This window comes from Haemaphysalis longicornis, unplaced genomic scaffold, assembly GCF_048455015.1.
Source record: "Haemaphysalis longicornis isolate Haplotype H1 unplaced genomic scaffold, Haemaphysalis longicornis Haplotype H1 scaffold_1, whole genome shotgun sequence".
Taxonomy (NCBI): Eukaryota; Metazoa; Arthropoda; class Arachnida; order Ixodida; family Ixodidae; genus Haemaphysalis; species Haemaphysalis longicornis.
Window position 1 is genome coordinate 297,601,466 of NW_027526203.1, and position 22,601 is coordinate 297,624,066.

At 47.9% G+C, this 22,601-nt stretch overlaps 1 protein-coding gene across 1 annotated transcript in view; it reads left to right on the plus strand.

Moving 5' to 3' along the window:
* LOC144159237 (uncharacterized) overlaps positions 1-22,601 on the plus strand; it is a 51,225-nt gene that overhangs the window by 23,870 nt on the left and 4,754 nt on the right. Inside the window, exons 4-7 of the mRNA XM_077690608.1 lie at positions 501-894; positions 1,463-1,559; positions 16,613-16,854; positions 21,719-21,933. Coding sequence (XP_077546734.1) covers positions 21,767-21,933 — 167 coding nt within the window. The 5' untranslated portion in view covers positions 501-894; positions 1,463-1,559; positions 16,613-16,854; positions 21,719-21,766. The remainder of the gene's footprint in view (positions 1-500; positions 895-1,462; positions 1,560-16,612; positions 16,855-21,718; positions 21,934-22,601) is intronic.

Consider the following 22,601-nt stretch of genomic DNA (forward strand, 5'->3'; position numbering starts at 1 on the left):
GCGCATAAGTTGGTGCTGTGCATGTGGGGATCTACGAGCGAAATGTAATGTGCACGGCCAGTAACTCAAGCCTTACCACTCGCATTTGGTTGAATGCGCTGCGCAGTCAGTGCTTCCAAGTAGTATATCAGCTTTTCCTTTTTGCGGAAGACCAGCACTAGTGTAAGTAATGTCTTGCAATGCTCCTGCTCCCCCATCGACTATCGTATCCTAGCCGCCTGAGCACGAGACACTCATTTCGAGTTTCGTAATGGACTACACATTTATAGGTTTTCACCATGTTTCTGGCTATCGACTGCACTTTATCATAAATGCAGGTTGATGGAATGCTCTGTCTGTACAACCTTCTCTGATGGTTAATTGCGTACATCAAAGTCAGGCCACTGCTTTGCATCCACGTTTGTGTTTCGGAGTGTACCCGTGCCCTCTTCAGCATGGGGTGTTTATATATCCCTGCAGCATCTTTGTTTTCCTGATGGTGTATACGTATGTGCATGCAGGCTCCACTCCCGCCATGCTCTCTGCCATTCTGGTGCTGGCAAGCCCTGGGTTTGGAAGTGCCACCAGGGCCCCCTCCACCATGGCCGGCTCAATCCTGAAACGGCTCTCGGCGCTCCATGCAGCTGCATGGTAGCTGTGTCGCCGAGAGTTGTTTCAGGGTGGAGCCAGGAGGCCGGTTGCGCCCTCGCTCCCAGCAGACACCGGCCCAACGCTGGTAGGGGCAACTGTGCCCGTCTGTGCGAGCGTCGGGCTCCCCTGGGCTGCCTTGCGGAGCTGCTGTGCATCAAGGGCTTGGAGGGGCTGGAGTTGCCGGGAGCACACGGACTCATCTTGCGGCCCTTGTCAGAGGAGATCGCCATGGCTGTGATTATGAAGAACCAACTGCATGTGCTGGTATGCGCTGAACCAGTGGGCTGTGAAAGAACTTTGGGCCGAAAATTGCGTGCACGTACGGGTTGATTTGCATGCAGAGTTTTTTGCCTTTCCAAATTTGCATGTTTTTCCATTCTCTTTTCTTTGTTTAACCCAGTAATTCCCAGTACCAGAAAACCCAAAGAAAATTAGCAAACAAGTTGTGCATTTCAATCTAGAGCACAAATAGAGATACAAAAACCATAAAAACATTCAGAAATGTTTTTTTATTAGCAACAACAGCTTGTTGCACATATGCAACACTGGGCATAAATGTCATAGACTACAGAAGAGAAGCTAAACTGCCGCTGCGTTTATAATGATCTCCGCCAAATGATCTCCGCTTCTGAGTGGCGGTTCTGCATCCGTCATTGCGCTGTTCACCCACATCCATCATCTCGTTCACCCCTATGGTTCTGAGCCCCTCGTTGTGATGTCTTCTCGCCTTCTGGTGTCTGTACTTGGCACCCTTCTGGCTACGGGGGCGGGGAAGTCCTTCCGCTTTGGGGCCACCAGTTTGACTGCCTTACCGGGATGTGTAACCTTGCAGTGCGTGCGAATCTCCATGGAGGTGGGAGCTCTGAAGCTGCGCCAGCAGCACGCGTAGGCTCGCGACTTGGCCTTCTGCATGGAGCTCGCCACCACGGGTAAGTTTGGGAGGACTTCAGTGCTGCTTGACACAGGGCTGCGCTGCCGGCTATGCCAAGCAAGGACGTCGTCGCAGCTGAACTGACACGTGGCGCACACGTTGCGCTGCTCAATGTGTGCTTTCATGTGAGCGATGAGCTCGGCCGAATTGGACGAGCTGTACGGACAACCCATCCACACGCACTGCCTGCCAGGAGGACTCTCCACAACAGCCCTCAGCTTTGCCGTGGCTTCGTCTATAAAGTCATCGATCTTCACTTCCTTGTTTTCGAATCGAACTTCTTCAATTGAGTACACGTTGGTGACCGCGTGAAGCGTGCGCTGGTGTTCCTCAACATCTTGCTGATGGTCGTACTCCAGAATGATGGTCGTACTCCAGAAGCTTGCATGTCAACATATCTTGAAAAATACTGAAGCATTGTTGTCTGGGCTCAACGTGGAAAACTGTCTGCCTGTCGGTAACGCTTGATTTGTCTCACTTTGGCCACGGGTGAAAATGGCGTTAATAAAAGGTGCGAGGGCTTTCATACATTGATATTGGACCCTTTATATTCCACTGAAAAAAATTTGTACCCAGCAATGCATCTTTGTATATTTGTGAAACCGACTTCAAAATGGGGTTAGTGTGTAGTGCTTCATGGGGATTCATGGTATCTTATGGGAGTATACCATATTTACTCGCGCAAGGAACCCACTCGCGTAATGAACCCTCCCCCCACTTTTCTTCTTGCGAATTTAGTTTTTTTTTCACATTGAATAAAAAATTTAGCGAGAATATGTTTTGATCTCAGCATGGTTCCTGATGCCATAGGCGATCGCAGTAACTTGATATCATGCTACAGTACGCGCAGAAATGCTAAAAACGCATTCCAACAAAAAGAAATCTCAACAGTAGCCGGAGACGTGAGCACAAATGCCATGGGTCACAATTTAAAAGCAACTACGATGATGATGATGATGGTGGTGATTAGAAGCTCTCCCTTTGTATCGGGACGGCAGTTGTTACCAACAGTCTTGCCTCTGTTCTACTTATTTGCCCTACCCTTAAATAACGTAATGGGTTAGCTCCCCCCCCCCCCCTTCGGTTTTAAACTCCCATCGCTTCTCCCCTTCCTGCCCTTGCACTGCACACCTGTTTACCCCCCCCCCCCCCCCTTCTGTTATGAATTCTAATTCAGTATATTACTCTTCCTACATCCCACTCTCTTCCCTACTTCTCTTCCACTGCCCCTCCAGCCACCTCTTCATCACCTCAATGGCTTTCAGGGGGGACACTGCTCTTAAAGGGGCACTGACACAAAAATTTAGCATCTTGTTTTTTTCGTTGCGATAAGTAGCTAGTGACCTACTTATAACCTGTAGAAACCTCATTTGCTTCAGCGTGCGACGGTTGTTAAATTAGAGGGATTTTAAATGCGGCCAGTCGCAGTTTCGGTTTCAGCGAGTGCCGCGAAACGATGGATTTTGTGGATTTTGTGTGAACAAAGCTGACCACGTGACCGTCGGAGGGATATCACAGAGCAGAGCCGCCGTAGCACTGTCGAATCCGCATCGACGGCAGTTTCTGCGAATGCCCCCACGTACTGATCTCGTGAGGCGCTTAATTAAACAGCGACCGTGGATGTGGCGCAGGCGCTGCGAGTGCAAATGCTACCGCGGCTAAAGAACGACGCGCGACGCTCGAGGCGGTGGGTGGCAAGACGCGCGCTGGGAGCAGCCGGCCGGTCTGCCTACAGGTCCGCCTACAGATCTGTTCGGCTCAGCACTGCGGTGGATATTCGAGTGCCGCTCTCGTAAGCGGTGCAGATGACAATTTTTAATGCAACCCGCCATCGCATCATTAACTCCTTTCTCATTTAAGCCACTATGGTCGGGACTTGGGGACAATTTCGTGCAGCGGTAACAAGCTATCACTCGAGCTACCTGCGCCGGCCTGGGCCACTTCGCGGCCGTGGCCGCCGCCTGCACAGCGACCGTGCGGCTAGCTCAGTGGGCTTTTCGTGCCTCCGGCGCGTTTTCGCATTCAATGGTAATAAACAGTAATAGAAACAGAGTGCCTGGAATCGCTGTAGAACTTTGGTCGCGGCCAGCTGCCCGATTAGCTGACGAAATCACGGCGCCTCCGCCGCCAACGATCGGGTCGTTCGTTCTCGAGAGCAGAAGCTCCGCCCTCCGGCCCTCCGATTGGAGCGGCGAGCCGGGCGAGACCGCGTAAAACGCCGGTAGTGCGGAAGCGGCAAACACAAACTCGTGACGTGTTTGGATGTTGTTTATTTACAATTGCGCGTGGTCCTCTGCTGGCTGCTCGGTTGCGTTTCGCACACTTCAAAATTGATTTTAAATATGTTCTAGGCTGTATTCGCCGCTGATATTTTGCAGATGATGTATATGTGTTCCCACTAATCTATCTCCGACGTTATCTCGCCTTCAAAATTTTGTGTCAGTGCCCCTTTAAAACAGGTTCCTTTAATTTTTAAGTAAACTCTGTTAAACTTCCCAGTCTTGCTGCTTTTCTCCCACTGATTTCAAATATGGCATTATTTTTTGAGTCAGTCAATTAGTTACCAAGATAATGAGAGATAATTAGCCATTTTTGGAGGAACAATAAACAGTGTTGGTCATAAAACAGAAATCTTTGTATTTTCCAATACTGTGAACTCTCGCGAGTACAATAAGAGAAACGGTTTTTTGATGCACCACTTGCAACTAATTTTACAGCTCATTAAACTTCAGTGCTTGAAATGGGCATTCAAAATGGTTCCTTGCCACTGGTGCCACCAAAGTTTAATGAGCTGTAAAATTAGTTTTAAGCAATGCATCAATAAAAGGATTTTCTTATTGCACTCACCAGGTTTCATAGTATTGGAAAATATAAAGATTACAGTTTTACGACCAGCACTGTTTTTTCTATTGTGCCTTCAAAAATGACTATCTCTCATTATCTTGGTAACTAAGTGACTGACTCAATAAATAATGGCATATTTTAAATCACTGGGAAAAAAAACAGCAAGACTGACAAGTTTCACAGAGTTTACTTAAAAATTAAAGGAAGCTGTTTAACTCTTTCGCGACTGCACCTGTTCAAAATCGTTCAATTTGAACGATACTTCAGGAGCGCCTTTTCATAGCGTTCCAGGCGTTGCTCGAACAAGTAAAGCTGTTTGGATTTAGGTGAGAAAATGGCATTTGAAAATGAGTTGTTTTCATTTTTGCAACGAAAACATGATTTTTCACACGCTTTTGAATCACCTGGGTGTGTAAAAGGGGCGTGGTCATCGCGCGTCATTGCTACCAACGAAGAATGCGTGCAACTTGTAATTACTCTGCACCAGCGCTTGTTTTTTGCTATCAGGGCGTGAATGGGGAACTAGCAAACGATTTTCAATCGTCAGGTTCGCGCTCTGACAGTAATAATCCCAGAAATCGACTGAAAATGTCAAGCAGTGCCTGGTTGCAAAGCTACTTTATGATTTTAGGCAGTTTTATTGCCTTTGCGCACGTTGTTCTAAGTACTGTGGTAGTTCTACTTACCCCAGGACCATTCGCAAACAGTTTACAACAGTTTCGGTTTCGTTTCTGCATCGGGAAATTCATATTTAGCGCTACTACACAGTTACCCAACTTCAAGGCTACCTGCCATGGTGCTTTAAGCGTCTGCGACTGATCCTCGAACAAAGCACGGCGCTCCTGATTTCCCCCCACCCTAACCTGATTTCTGTGATAAGAACTTCAGATGCAAGTCAAAAGGTCCCACCCAGTCGCCAGATATCTGTTCCGCCGAGGACAGCGCTTCAAACCAGCCTTACACTGCCAGCTGTTCGCCTTCCAGTTTCGTTTCCATGCGAGGGTATATCCGGGTGTCTAATGTTGCTGCTTAGTTGAACTGTCTATTCGGACGGAGTCTCTGATAAGTTTTTGTACTGTTTCATTTGAAAAATGTTAGGTGGCGCTGCAATAGAGGAGTCTCGTTGTGCTGATATTTTTCAGCGTGCAACTGCTACTCGGCCAAAGATCGCAGGGCACGATTCTAGCTCATCGTACCTCATTTTTGCGAGCAAGGCTACAATTGCGAGTAAGAAGATGATAATAAAGCTCAGCTTTATGCTTTGAGAGAACTGACTGTGAACGTCAGTTTCGTTTTCAACTTCATGCATGTTTTCTCCGCATCGCGTGCTTGTCCCAAATATTGTGCTCGCTGTAAATGCAAAGTCAATCATTGACAAGATGTTTTTACGTTATGTGGGGGCAAATTGGCGCCTCTGATAATGTCAAACCGCAAGATTTTTTCCAGGGAACCACCGGAAATCGCACATTTTGAATTGGAGGTTGGGCTTCACCGCATGACACGAGCACCAAGCGTGCTAACTTTTTTTTTATATCTGACAAACTGTTCCGCACAAGTCAACATTTTTTTCTACGGCGTGTTTTTGAAAGTTTCCCTACAAAATGTATATTATAATTTTTTTCTACTACCGGTGGTTTGATATACACAACTCCTTTTTTATCATTTTCATCGACAACTTGACAAATTTTGATTTTGATATTTTTTTTCGTAACTATGATATACGAAAACATTTAAAAAACTGGTGTTATTGGAAAGGCCATTAAAAAATCCGCATTTTGTGTTCCTGTAATTAGTGCCTAAGCAATTTTTCTAGCGGAGAAAAAAAGTTTTCTTGGACCCCTAAAAATCTGTCAATTTTCCGGGGGTCGCAAAAGAGTTAAGAGCTGTGTCCCCCTTAAGTTGAGGCTCCCCCTCACACCAAACCCCCAAAGCCTCCATCGTCGTTTCCCCCATCGTTCCGCTGTGGTCGTATCTCTGGGCAGTTCATGACAATATGCGTTACGGTCTCCCGATCCCTGCTGCAGCATACACAAGTTTCATCATGTTGCCTGTAGTTAGCTGTGTATTCCTGTGTTCCCAGATGTGCTTCAAAGGGTAATGCACTGCCTTGCATGTTGCCATAGAAACCTTCCTTCCTGATTTCTAGTTTCTCTGTTCTATAAGTCTGCAGGGTTTTTTTCCCTTCCATTCTCTGTTGCGCGCTTGCAGAGCGCCACCTGCTGAACGCAAAACAAACTTCTTGTGCCATAGAAACGTTGCGGCGTGCGAACAAAGCACAAATTGTACTCCGCACTCTTTCCCTGCTCTTTTCTGTTCGGGCTGGTTTTCGTGGCGTGCGAACAAAGCACTAAACATACTCTGCACTCCTCTGCTCTTGCTGTTCTGCGACGTCACTATTACGCTCCTTGGTTTTGTTGTTCAGCTGTGTTGTGACCTTTTTATTTTGTGCTCCTGGTGCGCTCCGTACGATGGGTCAGTACATGAGCTACACAGCCGGTTTTAAACTGAATGTGATGAAGCATGTGTTGATGCACATGGAAACTGCGCGGCTGGCCGGCACTTCAGTGTTGACCCAGTGCGTGTACGCTACAGGTGAAAACGAGGTTTTTTGGGGCGGTGAACAGGGATCACCGTGTGTTTCGTGGGCCCAAAGAGGGGAAGTTTCCTGGTATTGGAAAAGATATTTTGGAGTGCCTTGATGGCACGGAAGACTGTGCGCTGTGGGCCGACAACAAATGTGAAGCCACAAGCGACTTCAGTGAGGAGGACAGCTCCATATGGCTAGCATGTTGGGAATAAAGAAATTTGATTACATAATTACCTACGTGTTTTTAAGAAAACAGTAAGGCTCTAACAGCCCTTCTCTTAGCAACTTTGTTGTATGAAATTTCAACTTTTAAAAATCTCTTGCAATTTTTTCCCGCATAATGAACTCTCCCCCCAAATTCATGCCAAATTTTCTAGAAAAGTGGGTTCATTTCGCGAGTAAATACGGTACAGTGTAGACCGCTTATAACGTATGTCGCCGGGGCCGCAAAAATCCACACTATAAGCGGTACCGCACTATAACCAAAACATGCGCGAATTCAACCACATCGCCACCTACCTTTCAAGTCATCCTAAATTTTTTATCACCCAAACACACGGCACCTAAAAACGAAGGCACGGTCTTTATTTCGTATTATTTTTAACATCAGCCGCTGCTGCAGGGTCTTACACATTGCAAAACCGCGGTCTTACAAACGGCGAGCGCCGCTCTAACTTCGACCACGGCTCCGTTATTAGCGTCTATGAAGATGCCGCAGCACATGATAAGAACGCCAGCGGCATTTATTTTTTTACCTCACCTTGTGTTCACGATGCCGAAGGCGGCTGCCGAAGGCGGCTGCCGAAGGCGGCTGCCGAAGGCGCAACCAACTGGTGATGGAAATCTTGTGCTTTGTGCAGCTCGCTTGTTCGGAAAGGGAAAGAGCGGTGGCTTATCTGCACAACGTTCTAAAGTGTGAGCCGCGTGGAGCGATTTTTCGCGATAGCGTGCAGTGCACGCCGCAGGCGCGGCGACGCCGGCGCAGCTACAACTAGAGTGTAATACAACTAACGTGTGTGTTTTTTTAGTGTGTGCGGCACGGTAAGAGGCGGCAACATTGCGGCGGCACTGGCCGTGAGGCAGTGCAGGCAGCTCCAGCGACCACTTCCAACCGCTCGCTGAAATGCCGCACGAGGCGCAAACGAAGATGCTCATGCAAGAAAAAGAGCTGATAATGTGGGCGCAAACTTGCGCTGCTTGTAAAAGCGTCCATCAACAAATACCGCGGTGATAAGCCTAAACATCTCTGGCGCGGCTAGCCGGCTCGAAGTGCTTCGAATCTCCCGCCATTAGGTGCGTGACTTTCTATTGGTGCAAGTCGTCAGGCTCCTCCCACTGACACCAGCATGAAAAAACGCACGCGCAACGCCGATGTGCACGATTCGTGTGCGAAAACGGGCCAGGCGGTTCACGATTAATAGAAACAACTTGCCGCGCGCAGACGGGGAGTCAGTCGCTATCTTCCGAGGTGCATCAAGCAAGGACAGTTGTGGTTATCGCGTACGCGCGAACTAAAGGGTGCCTTTTTTTCTTTTTTTTTTTTTTCTGTGTCGAAGTTAGAGGAGAGCAAGGGGTGCGCGCTGCGTCGGATGGCCGATTTCGTCATTTTTCATTTTTTTTCTTTTGCTACCTTAAAACGATGCCCCAGCTGCGCCGGTCGATCAGCGGACCTTCCAAAAACCGCACTATAAACGGTATTGTGCTTCGGCCAACCGCATCTTGAGCGCTATGCTTATGCATTGAGTTCTATGGGAGGTAAACCGGTGGTCAAAAAAAAAGAACATACGATGGCCCTTAGGCCATCGTATGTTCTTCTGTCGCACGTGAAAGTGAGGTTGACTAGCGGGGCTCAGTGTGTAGCACTCCTTAGGGATACATAGTGTTTTACTAAATTTTAGTACAAGACCTTAGGGCCTTTCCATTTTCATATGGGCCTCATATACTGCCCATGAAAAAGTCATCGAAACACAACGCTGTTTTAACCCTTTCACTGCCACTCCTGAATATATACCTTGCTGCCTTTCAACCCGTGCAAATGGGTGGGTCGTGCCATCTGTACAGAGGTTTCGTTTAACCGCAACCGGTGACTGTCGACGTTTTCACCATGTGTCCTCGATGGGCTCCCTGCCTGTCAACCAGGCAGGGAGCTTTAGGAGCTTACTGGGTATCTGAAAGACAGCAGCAAAATAAAATGCTGGCGAAAACCACCTGTAGTCTTAGCTTCTGAAACCCCTTCATTGAATAAGGCCACACCATGACAGTGATGATGATAGTGTGCATAACTCACTCCAGTTTCCCTTGAATAAAACGAAAAATGACAGCTGCTCATGAGCGCACGAATACACATGAGGCAACGCCAGTAAGCAAGGCTAAAACGAGGGTTAGTTGGTTATACATCTTGAACCGCGCTGTATTAAAACTTCAACAGACAAGGACGGGACGAAGCGCGAACTATCGACTGGTTTATTTTCCCGTATTCTGAACCATTTGTCTCTGAAGCCTACCAATATGTTACACCCTCCAGAATACCCCATACCGGAAGTTGGGAATTGTGCAATGCTTTGTAAGCACTGCAATAATGTACGCTGATTTATCACGGCGACATTCCGTTTCAAAGTCACTGCCGGCCGCCTTTCCGCCGAGCGCTGTCGGAATTAGAGCCGGGCGCTGCATATTTAACGCTGCTGCCTTAATGACGATTGAGGCAACATTAGGGTGGTGGGGAAACCCTCACATCTCTCTGTTTTGCTGCAGTTCTTGTCGTCTTTTTTTCCGCAGAGAGGCCTAATCTTCCCCCTGTCTCTCCCTGTACGCGCACTGTACAGAATCCAGACGGCTCTAGCACAACTTGATTAGCACCACACAATGAGGGGCCAGTGTAAGGGGTTCTTACTTTTCGGAGCCGTGAACACAAATTTTCCCTAATGACAGATATGCTGATAAAAACGCCGCTGCAACGCGCCGTCCAAGCAGAGGCTTCGTCCGCACGACGACCGCGCGTTGAGTCCGAAAACTTGTAACACCACAAGACAGGCAAAAGAAACGCAGCGAGGGCAGACAAAACGTGAAGGAGTGGTGCGCCTCTCCCCGCAGGTACTCACACGTGCCTCTGCGAAAAATGAAACAAGAGACAAGTGTAATGTACTTAACCGCACTTTCTCTATGCTAACTGTACACTGTTTCACTGTAAAACAGTATCATTGTGTTAACCCACGTTCTCATTCAAGCGATACGATCAAACGTGAGAGGCGCCACTGAAATCGCAGTCGCATTTCCTCGTATAGTCCCCGTCGCTCGTATCCCCTGGTCAGCCAGTTCCGTTAGGAGGCTGTGCGAAGTCAAAAAGTTGTCAAAGTATATAGACTTGGTGGTGGTCAGTGGAGGCCAAGACCGATACAAAATTGCTTATAACACTGACCTCGAGAGGTGCCTGTTCATACTTCGCACTTTCTAAATCTGATGACGACATAGATGTGGGACCTTTCTTGTCTGCCTTGCAGCGGAAGGAGCGGGTCCCTTCATCCAAACCTCCAGAGAAGCTAAAAAACCCCTTCCAAGAGTCCAAGCCCCGAAACACCTTACGTAAATAGTCGCACTCCAGTAGTTCTGAACACTTCATAATGGTCAAGCTGCACCCACTGTAGGGTGAGATGTGGCTCTTAGAAGAGCCGTTTTGGGATCTCTTTCTTTCCTCGCGGTGGCAAGATGAAGGGAGCAGAAGAGAATCAGCCGCCCAAGCCGTACAGGGTGCGGCCCTGCCTCTTGAGCGCGTACACGACGTCCATGGCGGTGACGGTCTTGCGCTTGGCGTGCTCCGTGTACGTCACGGAGTGCAAGGGGAGAAGAACGATCAGTCAGCCTGGCTACGGGGGGGAAGAGAGAGAGAGGGAGAGGGAAGAGGGGAGAGCATCTAGCATCCCTTCACTCACGTGCAGGTCATGTCCGGCTTGAGGTGCTGTGTGCAGATGCCGTTCTTGCAGCCCTCCTAGCGAAGCGCGCCCAAACAAGCGCGCCAGCTGTGGTATGCTAATGAGCCGGAGTGAGAGTGTTGCACACAGCTGTGGGAGAGAAGAACGGAGGAGGGATGCGGACGGACGCCGCGACGACGACACAGGAGGGACATGCCTCAGAACAAGAGATGCGTCGCTTCTAGCGTGGTGGCGTGGTGGTCGAACGGCCCGCTAAAGTTGCTGCCTTGGTGATGATGACAATTATGAAGCCGAAGGCAAACTCATGCGTGGTAGCGTGGTGGTCGAGCGACCAGCTAAAGTTGCTGCCTTGGTGATGACGACAAGAAGCCGACGGCAAACTCAACTAGAACCATGGTGGAAGCGAACGCCAAGCAGCAGGCACCGATTCGCGCCGTACATCCAACTCAAACGTTAGGCCTACGGAGTGCACACCCGAGAGTAGCTGTGGGTATTCTTGAAAAGTGGTGTGCACCTCCAGATCTAGTAGCACATACTCCATCAATACGCTGATTTTTTTTTTTTTTTTTAATCCGGTGGGAATTGTCCGGCCACGTGTATCTGCACGTGGAGTTTTCGGATTGAATGGTCCTACTGAGTGCAACGCAGAGAAGCGAATTTCTTGTATCTGTTTTTGTGGCGGACAATGTCTTTAGCTTGAGTTTGCCATTAAGTAAGTACTTGCAAACTGTAAACATCGATCTTTCGTCCGCCGTCCACTTGGCTGAGGATGTTTTAGGAGCGGCGAGACGTCTACGATCCGGCTGACAACTATTTCACCTCTCTTGACCTGGCTGCTGAGCTGTCAAAGCGTGGCTTGGGCTTTATAGGAACGCTCAGGAGCCACAGACTCAAAGACTGCCGGATTAGATCCGACAGTGACCTCAAGAAAGATGGTCGTGGTGCTTTCGACTACGCTGTGGACACTGACCGATCTTCGATTCTCCCCTGTGACCGCAGGAGTCTCTGTCCTGCTTGTTAAACCGTATTGATGCGTAGAATTCTTTGCAAGTACCCCTACAGCACGAACCGTGGAACACCCGCCTGATGTGCGACTTAGACATGTCTGTGTTTACAGTTGAGAATGCTTTTTGCTTGTATACCTGTGCGCGCAGGAAATTCAGCTAGATTAGTGCACTAATCTGCAGCTGAATTAGGAACTATCAAATGTGCCAACTCCCCTATTTTTCTTATTTTGTAAGGTCACTTTTACATTTTGTTATTTATTTTTGTTGGCCGCAGCAATGGAAGCGCCTGAGGTGGCAGCGACCGCTGGAGCGAAGCTTTGTGGGGCGTGGCCTACGCGAGGCGGTGTGCGATCGTTGGACGAATGCGCTTCATTTTGATTGCGCTGCTGCTGCTCTTGGTTCTTGATCACTTGCTGCTGGGCCTGCAGTTGTTGTACTTGTTGGTGAAGGGCAGCAAGGGTTTCCTCGTCACCAGTTGTGGGATCACATAACTTTCATGTTTCCGCACTGAAGCGTCCACAACAACAACCCCCGAATCGGGGCGCACACCAGTGTTGTACGGAACGGCATTACAAGGAACGACGTTCCTGGAACTAGTTCCTTTTTGGAGGAACGGAGGAACGCCACCGTTCCATTAAGGGTCGGTGGAACTGTAACGGTAACTCGTTACGTTTTTGAAGGAACGGCAGGAACGGCGTTCCTGCCGTTACATCGCTAGGATTTGGCTGTTTTTGGTGCCAAGGCTCGAGTACAAAAATCCACAAGTCGCTACTGCGTTTCTCTTCCCGCTCTTCAGCCGTAAGTGCTTCCTCGAAGGTCAAAGGCAGAAGAATAACCACGCAGCAGGCCCCAGCTTGTGCTTGCTTTCATGCTGGTTGAACTTACGCGGCGTTCGACGGGTGAATAGCGTAGCCGCGAGAATGCTTTTCATCTTTCATTGTTTGCCTGGGGAGGCCAGGACGCGCGTCTGGCCGATAGAATTGATCCCTGGCAGGGAAAGGCGCGTCTGGCCGATAGAATTGATCCCTGGCAGGGAAAGATTGTCTAATACAGGATACGGAGATTTTGGTGTCGGACATTTACGTGCAGGACGTTTCGGTGCGGACATTTCTGTGCACGGACATTTTGGTGCATGACGTCTTGGCCCAGACATTTTGAGTCACGGGATGTCCCAGGCATTCTTTGAACATTTTAGGCTTAATATTGTAATTTCGTGACTTGATATGATTTTACATTCGAGACTTGTGCTTCCGCCACCGTGTGTGGAAACGAACGCTAAACACTGGCGGAGCATTGCCACGTAAAACCCAATTTCTGTAGTAGATGGTAACAATTAACGTTGTTAATTTGCATCCGTTCAACCTTCTTCTTTTTTTATTTTAACATTCATGTGAACAACCCTACTACTTTAAGTGTTACCAAAGCGCTTTGCTTTCACTTCAGCCAACGGTGCAAGACGCTGCTTCTTTTAGTCCATTCTGCCCCCCCCCCCACAGCAAAACATCCGCGAAAAAAAAAAAAAACAACAGAAAAACTATGTAGATTAAGCGCGTGTGCATTCTGTTTTAAATATTTAAATACTGTCCCCATCCTGGCAACCTATACCATCTGGTATGGGGGTGTCAACAAACCCCGTCCCTTACTCCCAATCCCCAACCTACTTACGAGCAGTGGGTGGCACAACTGACCAGCTCCGACCTCTCCTCCCAGCGTAGCCTGTTAGAGAGGGCCCGGGTGGCCAGGCCAGGGTATCCCGGACTAGAGGAAACCCCCCACCAGGCGGGTGCCCAGACAGCAGCACCTAAGGCTCGCATAAATAAAGTTTATTCCTCCTCCTCCTCCTCTCAATCAATCTCGTATTCGTTGCATTCGGTGTCGGTTCTACTTAAAACTAACCAACCAACGATCGCACTTACGGTGGCGTTACTTAGGGGAGGGGAAGGCTGAGCCCCGCCGGCTACCAGCCCCCTTGGTAGAGAGGGGTGTCACTTGTGGTTCACCATTGCGTCAACTGGACTTCGAAAACTTGAAGACGACTGTTGCCGCTCTCGTCACACTAGCCTATTCAATTTTTTCGCTCCTTATAATGGGAGAAAGCAATGTATGCCTGGGGTGTTAATTCCCAATGGGGAGACTGAAGGCGAAGAAAGAGCGATTCCTGGAGTGGGGGCGCCATCAGTATGACCGGGACGCGCGGAAGGGCGTAGCCAGCCAACGATAGTGGCCACTGTGTTCTCAGCGGCTTTTTGGGTGGCTTTTTGTGTCACATTATAGAGGTTTCGTGAGCTCCCTGTGAATGTAAAGCTTTTTCCTGTATCACTGCGGTGATGCTTCGGAGACCGTGAACTCCGCCACGCCTGTAGGATTTTCAGGGGAAACCGAAAATAATATGACTCAAACAGAAATCTGGTCGAGATTCAAGCGCGGAGGGGGGAGGGAGGGCTAGGACAAAGAATTAAAACGTGGTGAATGTAGGCATGTAAACATAAAACGAAGGTTGGTTTTCCGGAACAGGATGGGTGCAATTTGTATGCACAACCCGTACGCACTTAATCAACATTTAGGACATTAGAAGCTGCGGCTGTTTTCAAAAAGGCCCGTTCTTCCTCCACGACAATATCCTAGACCAGTGTTCGCAAATTCATTTTAGCAAGGCAGCCCAGCCGACGCAATACCCTTCATAAGGTTTTGTGCATTCTGGGGGGCTAGCTAATGTTTTTTTTACGTTTTGGATATTGAGTGTGTGCATGTAATTTATGTAATTCGAAGTTGTGTAATTTAAAAAAATACAAAAAAGGTGCCGGACCATCGTAAATACCGGTTAATTGTCTTAGCTAAAAAGAGGGAATATAAATTAACAACCTGTCGTAAATAAAAAAACGTGTGCTAAAGAATTCAGTGGGCTGCAAAACAGGTGTCCCCAGGAATAGGTATTAAACAAAAATATATAAATGTAGAATTTCTAAAAAAATAAAAAAATAAATTCACTGCCCCAGATTGTTGCCCATAACCCACGTTAAGCGGAAATAAAAATATAACGGCTGTCGCAAACAGGCAAGCACCGGATAATTTGGTCGCTGAAAAGTTTGCGCACCGAAACACCCGTACACCGAAGTGTCCGTACACCGAAATTTCCGCACCGAAACGTCCTGCATCGAAATGTCCCAGAGCCGCCTGGAGTTTGTCCTGTGCTCCCTGAAAAAATTCGCCTAGGAGATTTTCTTTTGATTATTTTTATCACCAGATAATCTGCTGCCGGTGGTGTTAATATTCGTATAATATACGTAGTTCGATGTGAGTTTTAAATTTCTCAATTAATTTCGCCCCAGGATTATCCGACACTATATTTTAATTTAAAAACCTAATTGTAACGTTAATGTAACGACACGTTCCAATTTTCGAAGTGGAACTGGAACGCGTTCCTTTCGCTATAAAGGAACTTGTGACGGGAACTCGTTTCAAAATTGGGAAGTAACGAGGACCGAGCTTTCGTTCCTATTTTAAAGGAACGTGTACAACACTGGCGCACACACAGTTTTCTTGCTTCTCTCGGGCGAGAGTGTTCTTATCACCAGAGAACCCAGCGCGGGGATTTTTGCCTTCACCGCAGGAAAGAATAAAGTAAGACAACAGGAACTTTAGAAAATGAATGAACGTGGCTTAGAGACAACTCCTTAATCCTCCCCAAGATTATTTGCGAGTTGAAAAAAAAAATACAGAAAAAAATGAACTCTGCATGCTACGCTGCCTTTGATTTCACTCCCGCCAAAGTGTTAAAATATGAAAGCATGTAGAAATGTAGCAGCGTGGCAGAGATACAACTTGGTCCTAGAGAGCCCAACCATGTAATTTTTAAGCTAAGCTAGTACGGCGAAGGTTTCTATGTACTAAATGGTCTGCCAACAAAACCTCTCGAGAATCGACGTGTCCGTGAAGTACTTTTTTTAGTCCGTGAGAAATCTTATGAACATAGGGCACTACGGCGAAGTTTTTGGGTTTTTGTTTTGGTATTTTGACTTCCTTGTCAAATTTTACCCACTTTAGCAGCTTTTTACTGGCCCTGGAAATTATATGATCAAGGTACCCAGATTTTTTTAGCTTCTCCACCTACTCTACGACGCTGATGGCCATTGAATGCTTGCAGGATTTGGATACGGCAGATTTCAGGCAGGAAAGGGCAATGCCCTGCTTCACCACTTTTGAATGTGCCGACTCAAAGCTTAAAAGGGCTCTAATAGACCTTGGGGAATACTTGTAGCACACGTGCCCTTCTCTGAAAGTCAGCCGTAAATCCAAAAACTAGCAACAGTCACAGAGGGGAGATTATTAATGAAAATTATGAGAAACAAAAGGAAAATAGCAATGAAAACAAACTGTGAAACGAAAATAAATTGAATCCCCTTGCTTCCAGCCCATATCATAAATTTACTATTAAAAACGTGCAAAACAGCGCTAACTGACGGACGCAGAGTAGAAGACACAAGCACACATTTAGGTGTAGGGAGCGCCCAGCTCTGGCGAGTGTCTGTGTCCTCCCTCCACCTGGAACAAGTGACGCATAAAACAGAGTGTCAAGAGCGGAATAAACTGTTTCAATGTATTTGCGGGATTGTTCAAAGTGTGTGCCCGACACTCCTTTATTCTTGCTCAGTGCCCGTTCGTTGTTTTTATTTCACCCCGGCAGCAACAAGCCGAGGTTCACTTCGTGGACTATGGGAACTCTACCCTGGCATCCGTTTCCAACCTTCGGCCGCTGCCCTCCCACCTTGCTGCTTTGCCCGCGTGTGCGCACCACATGGCCCTGTCCTTGGTGGCACCCCGACGTGTGGGTGGCGAGTGGGACAGAGAGGCCATCGAGTTCTTCGTCGCCCATACAGGCTTCCACACAGTGTTTGAAGCCAGGAGGAAGGGACGGCGAGATCTGGGGTGAGGACACCTCGAGAAACGGGAGTGCAAAAGCATTTCTCTGGGCCCGATGATAAGCCAACAGCGACGAATTTTACGTTTCTACTTTTACAGATAATATTGGGTTTCGTAACAACGAGGTGAATGCGCGTTCGTTGAACGCCGGCTTGGTGCGAGCTTTCGCCAGCTTACCCTAGTAACAATGCCGCGTTAAAAATACTTATTTCAATGTACCGCTGATCCCACAGAAGGTGTGCACTTCCCCCAGTCTTAATCCACAAAGACTGAGCACAACGGACCAGTGAGGAAATTCGAACTAAGCATGTTGTTCTGACCTTCAACCGTCCAACGCTTCCTGAATCTGTCCATGCTGCCTTCATATCCTGTCCAGTACGCCCTTACATACCTAGTCCTCGAAGATGTTTCAAGTGCCAGAAGTATGGCCACGGAACTCAGTCCTGTCGTGGCCGACCCACCTGTGCTCACTGCGCACGTGCTTGAAATTTTTTAAAAGGGCTAATGAGGGGGGAAGAATTCCACAGATTGCTATCCTTTGATTTGTTGCCGGATTAATAAAGTGGAACACTGCAAATTTGGATAAATTCGTTAAATACTTACAACTTTACTTTTAAATGTAGTGTCACTGAAAAAGTTGTGTGCAATTAAAATCATTCGCATGGCACAGCTGGCGCAATCCCGAAACAAAATTTGTAGATTGATGTTGGTAGTGAGCGTGCAACGATGATTGTACGTTACTGAAATCCCGAAAAGTTAAGTTGCGACATGTTTATGCGCTGCTACAAGAGTTTTAAATGACATACGACCAAAGCATGCACACACGGAAGCACGTTCACAAGATGCAAAAAAAAAAACTTTATCATTAAGGCACCGCGAAGCGACCTCGTTAATCGCCAGGAGCCGGTTCAGAGCTCAGTTGAAGCGTTGTCGCTTCAAGATAGCTTTTCGTCTCCTCCATACAGAACTTGGTGTAAACTGTCAAACCAGCGTTGAGGCGGAGGAGGGGCTAAGTGTTAGAGTTTATATAAAGAATAAGTTGACGTATTAGGCATTCCATGCAAATTCACACCAAAGCGTATCTGTGGTATTCTTATTAGGCATAAATCAACAACTATAAAGAACACTGTTTATGAGCATGACTAAGCAAAGCACCAGGATGATAATTGTTTCCAGTAGAAAGCAGAAGACAAACAACTTCATTCGTGCACTTCACCATCCTTTGAAGGCCAGCTAGGGGGGTCCCAAACACAACATGCTCGTTCACGGCAGTTGAAGATTTCCACCAGTAACTAGCAGCCCGCTTACGTTCATTTCATGCGGAGGTGTCGCGCCGGACAGGACCCACCGAGGCCAGTTCGCGCAGAAAAGGCTTAGCGAGCCCTCCACTACGGCGCGCCTCATCGCCTGCGTTGCGTCGGTGCGTTAAACCCTACAATCAATCCATTCAAATTTTTTATTCAATGAGTTCCAAGTTTCATGTTACACCAATGACGGCCAAGTGTAAACAGTAAATAAATTACATCTTGAACTGATTTATTCAGCCCGCGTGAGCGCACTTGAACGTGCGCCTCGTGATCACGAGCAGTGCCCGGCGTCGTCCAAGCGCTGCGTGCGGAGCTCCGCCTTCGTCGTCGGCGCGGCGCTCCCTTGGCGCGCCGTTCGTTACCACCTCATAACTGAAACAACGTCGAGGCTACGCTCGAAACACAGATGGTGCAAAGAGTCCTTTTGCTCGTGCGTGTCGTGTTGTTGACCTCATGCGAACACTTCCAACAGGAGACTGTGGTGGTTTTCCTTTCAATTTATTTCTCCACTTAAAACTTTTGGAGGTCTCACAGCTATGACAGTGTAAGGGTGACATCCTACTACTAAATGAAACACATGAAAAGTTCAAATTTTCACTAGTAGGAACAATGGGGTAAAAAGCAGAATAAATTCATGAATATGTGCGCGCGTGTGTGTTTCAATGCGCAGCAAACAGAGTCGAGTAAAAGGACAAGACGACCCAGCAGTAAATTCTTTGTCGTGTGCTGAGTCCCACATATAATTTTGCGTTATCCATCGTACTTATTTCGTAGAATATCTGTGTAATTTATGCCACATTGGCTTGTTCTGGGTAGTCATCAATATCTGAGATATGAAGCGTAACTGGTGAGCTGTGCTCCGCTAGCACAATTTATATCAGAGCGTCCTCACAGTCTCTCCTAGATACCAAGACAGTCTATTTCTTTCCCAGTAAGGGCGACGGAGGGTGTGCTGATGCAGTTCTAAGTTTTGTACTTGTTTACTTTTATTATTGTTTTTGTATTTGTCATTCCTGGCTCCGTTTATAGCAAGGAGTCAAGGGACGGAGCCCGTGACAATATTGTCATGTTTCAAATATTCACTGTCCTATGCCATCAACTAGCCGATGGTCGTGGTCATCCTGTCGACTGCGCCAGTTAAATTTCGCCTCTCCATCTTCTAGGCGAACTGATGGAGACGAAATAGTGATGTTCTTTTGATGCGCGAGCCGAGAGGACGATCTCGACTCACTCCGATGACCGACGACCGATGCTTGGAGCATCACGGGCGCCTTCATCATCCTCGGTAGCTGTTTTTGCTTACAAAGCATCGCCATGGTCATCACCCCGAGTGGATCGCGTTTGCATGCCATCGGTGACGCCACCCTTGAACTCACCCTGACCGCCTGTTGCGTTGCGCTGGTGTTCAACCTTGTGTACGTAGCCGAGCTGTACAATTTGTACAATTCTCCTAAATCATGGCCGAGGCTCATCGCACACTTCGGCACGTACCAAGACTGTCCTGCAGGCCTGCGTAATTGTAGTTATAGTCAGTCCACTAGCACACCGTATTGTACAATTTTCCTAAACCATGGCCGAGGCTAGATCACCTAATTGTACGATTCTCCTTAATCATGGCCGAGGCTCGTCGCACACTGTGGCACGTAACAATGCTGTCCTGCAGGCCTACGTAATCGTAGTTGTAGTCACTCGGCTAGCACACCTAATTGTACAATTAACCTAACTCATGGCGGAGGCTCGTTGCACACTGTGGCACGTACCAAGACTGTCCTGCAGGCCTACGTAATTGCGGCGCGAAGGCAAGGCGATAGAAGGCTGTTTCGCTTATTCCACCGTGCCTTCTATAAATTACAATCTTCCCTATTGCAACGGCGAGCCACTTGGGAGACAGGAGAAGGGGAGAAGGCCGCGTCGCACCTCGCTTTCCTCTGCCGAGAAGAGCATGGCGCGAGAACCGCGAAAACGAAAGCTGCGTCTTTATGCCCGACGTACGCAGTTTTGTGCACAGCAAGGTTATGAAGCAGAAGGAACTTTGCTGCCACAGCTGCGTGCGTCAGGTAAAATGTCTTCTGCCAGGTACATGGTGTCATGTCTTGTACTTCTGCGTGGTATAATCGGCTTCAATTTTTTTTTTTTTTTCTTAAGCTGTGGCCATGATGATGGTCGCGGGTGAGGTGAAAGAAAAAGCACTTCACCTGGTCGGGATCAAACCTGGGTGCCTCGCGTCATAAAGCCGAGGTCTATGCGATTGCGCCATTCCGACACTGACGAAGCAGTTTGTATTTGTAGAAGGGTGCAACGACGCGCAAAATTGGAAGAAAATATAGAGGGAAAGAAATTTACACTCGGGTTATTCGTGGACCTACGAAAAGCACTTGACTCTATCAATCATGAAATATTGCTAAGAAAACTAAAAAAATTAGGAATACGCGGAATAGCGGCTGACCTATTAAGGAGCTATTTAAGTAATAGGGAGCAATTTGTTGAGTTTAACGGTATTTCATCGGAGTTATTGACAATAGAACAGGGTGTTCCGCAAGGGTCAAAGCTGGAGCCGTTGTTGTTCTTAATATATGTGAATGATATTCCAAACATACCTTGTACACCCCAGATAGCCATGTATGCAGATGACACGAACATATTTTTCTCCGGTAGCAGTATAAGAGAACTCCAGTATGAAGTAAATAGATATTTTGACCTCCCTCGAAGAATACGCCATTGCCCTTGCAGTAGAGCACGCTACTTCTACCGTCCCTGCCACTGGGCCATCGCATACGTTTTCCCCAAAAGCCCATCGGCGCTTTTTAATTTCGCTTACCATAAGACCCACCCATACACCACTGACTTCGCCACAGGTTGTGACGGGCAGAGTGTGACCGGCCGCTCTAGCGTCCGCGCAGCACACAGAGAGAGAGAGAGAGAGAGAGAGAGGAGAGGAGAGGCGCCCGGAAACAAAATGGCTGCGACCATATGTAAACAAATATCCCGTGGTGCCGACCGACCAATGAAAATCCTGGCGGCACATAACGATGAGAGAAAAGAGTGCCGATACTCTAAAAGCCTTTATTTAGTGACGCTAGTTCTACTCACATGCCATCGCCAGGAGCCAGCTGCTCGTCCCCGTAGGTACCTTCACCTCTCACGGCAAACAATTACGGAGAAAGTAAATGCGACCAACGCTTATAAAGGTATGCCGGTACAGTGCGCCGATTAATCCCTGGTCTAACAACTAAATTTTAACGTCAGAAAGGGTGGATATAAATATATAAAAAATATATATATATAGATCCCCAGGTGGTCAAAATTAGCCGGCTGCACTCCACTACGGTGTGCCTTCATAGCCCAGGAGTAGCTTTGGAGCATCTAACGCATAAATATTTTACTCCCTTTACACTTGCCGACAATTCTGTTCATACGTTGCCCAAACTTAGTTCTCCCAACTAAATTACCTTAACCACAAGTTCTGTTCGTACTTTCCATACCGACTGTGTTCTTCTCTGCTTTCTCTCTATGTGCTCAATGCTTGCCGGGAAACCACACTAACACGCGCTTGCATGGCGCAGGTGGAGGAGCTTGTCGAGGCCTACCACCAGCTCCTTGATCTGCTGGGCATGCTACCCATCATGAGCAGGGATGCCCACATGAGCCAGGAGGTGCTCCTGTCTAATGGCGCCATCTTCGCCAAGCTGCAGTCCACCAGGCCAGTGCCGGTCTTCCTGGACACGGCCAAGGCAGTGCCCGAGGAAGTGGGGACCCTGATCATCATCGTCCACAACCGGTGAGTGGAGACAGCATGAGCGTGTCCTTGTCCGCATGCACCATGGATTTGTCAACAGTGCAACACCAACTAGCCCAGGAATGTGCACTCGTTATATCCTACGCACAGGCGGAGCCTCATAGTCGAACAAAAAAGAAACTAGAGTGGAACCCCGATTATACGGCTTTCTCGGGACCATAAAAGAGCGTCGTAAAATATGGGCATTGGAAAATCCGGACAACAGCAATTACGCCGATGAATACAGTTTTGCGTGACAGATTTGCCAGGAATTTCGATGTAAACCCGCACTAGTGCCTTCCAGGGTGCAGAAACCCATGTCACTAAAAGTAAACGTGATAAGAACAGTGCAGTGCAGGTGCCAATCACGCTGTATTAAAACAAATTTCATACCACTGTACAATTGCGCTATATTTAAACAATCATGGCACACGCGGCGATTACAACAAGCGCATGTGGAAGCCTAAGTCTATCAGCGTACCTCGTTGGCAATTCACTGCTGAGTGGGTGAAATGAACGCCTGCACGCTGCCCCTGCGCCCGCTGCTCAACAGGACGAGAGACGCCAGCGAGGAGAAGGGAAAGCGATAGTGCAAAGAAGTAGGCCGCTGCTGGAGAGGAGAGAAATGAAAGATGACACCGAGAGGAAAGCTGTGCTAGAGAGGACCGATT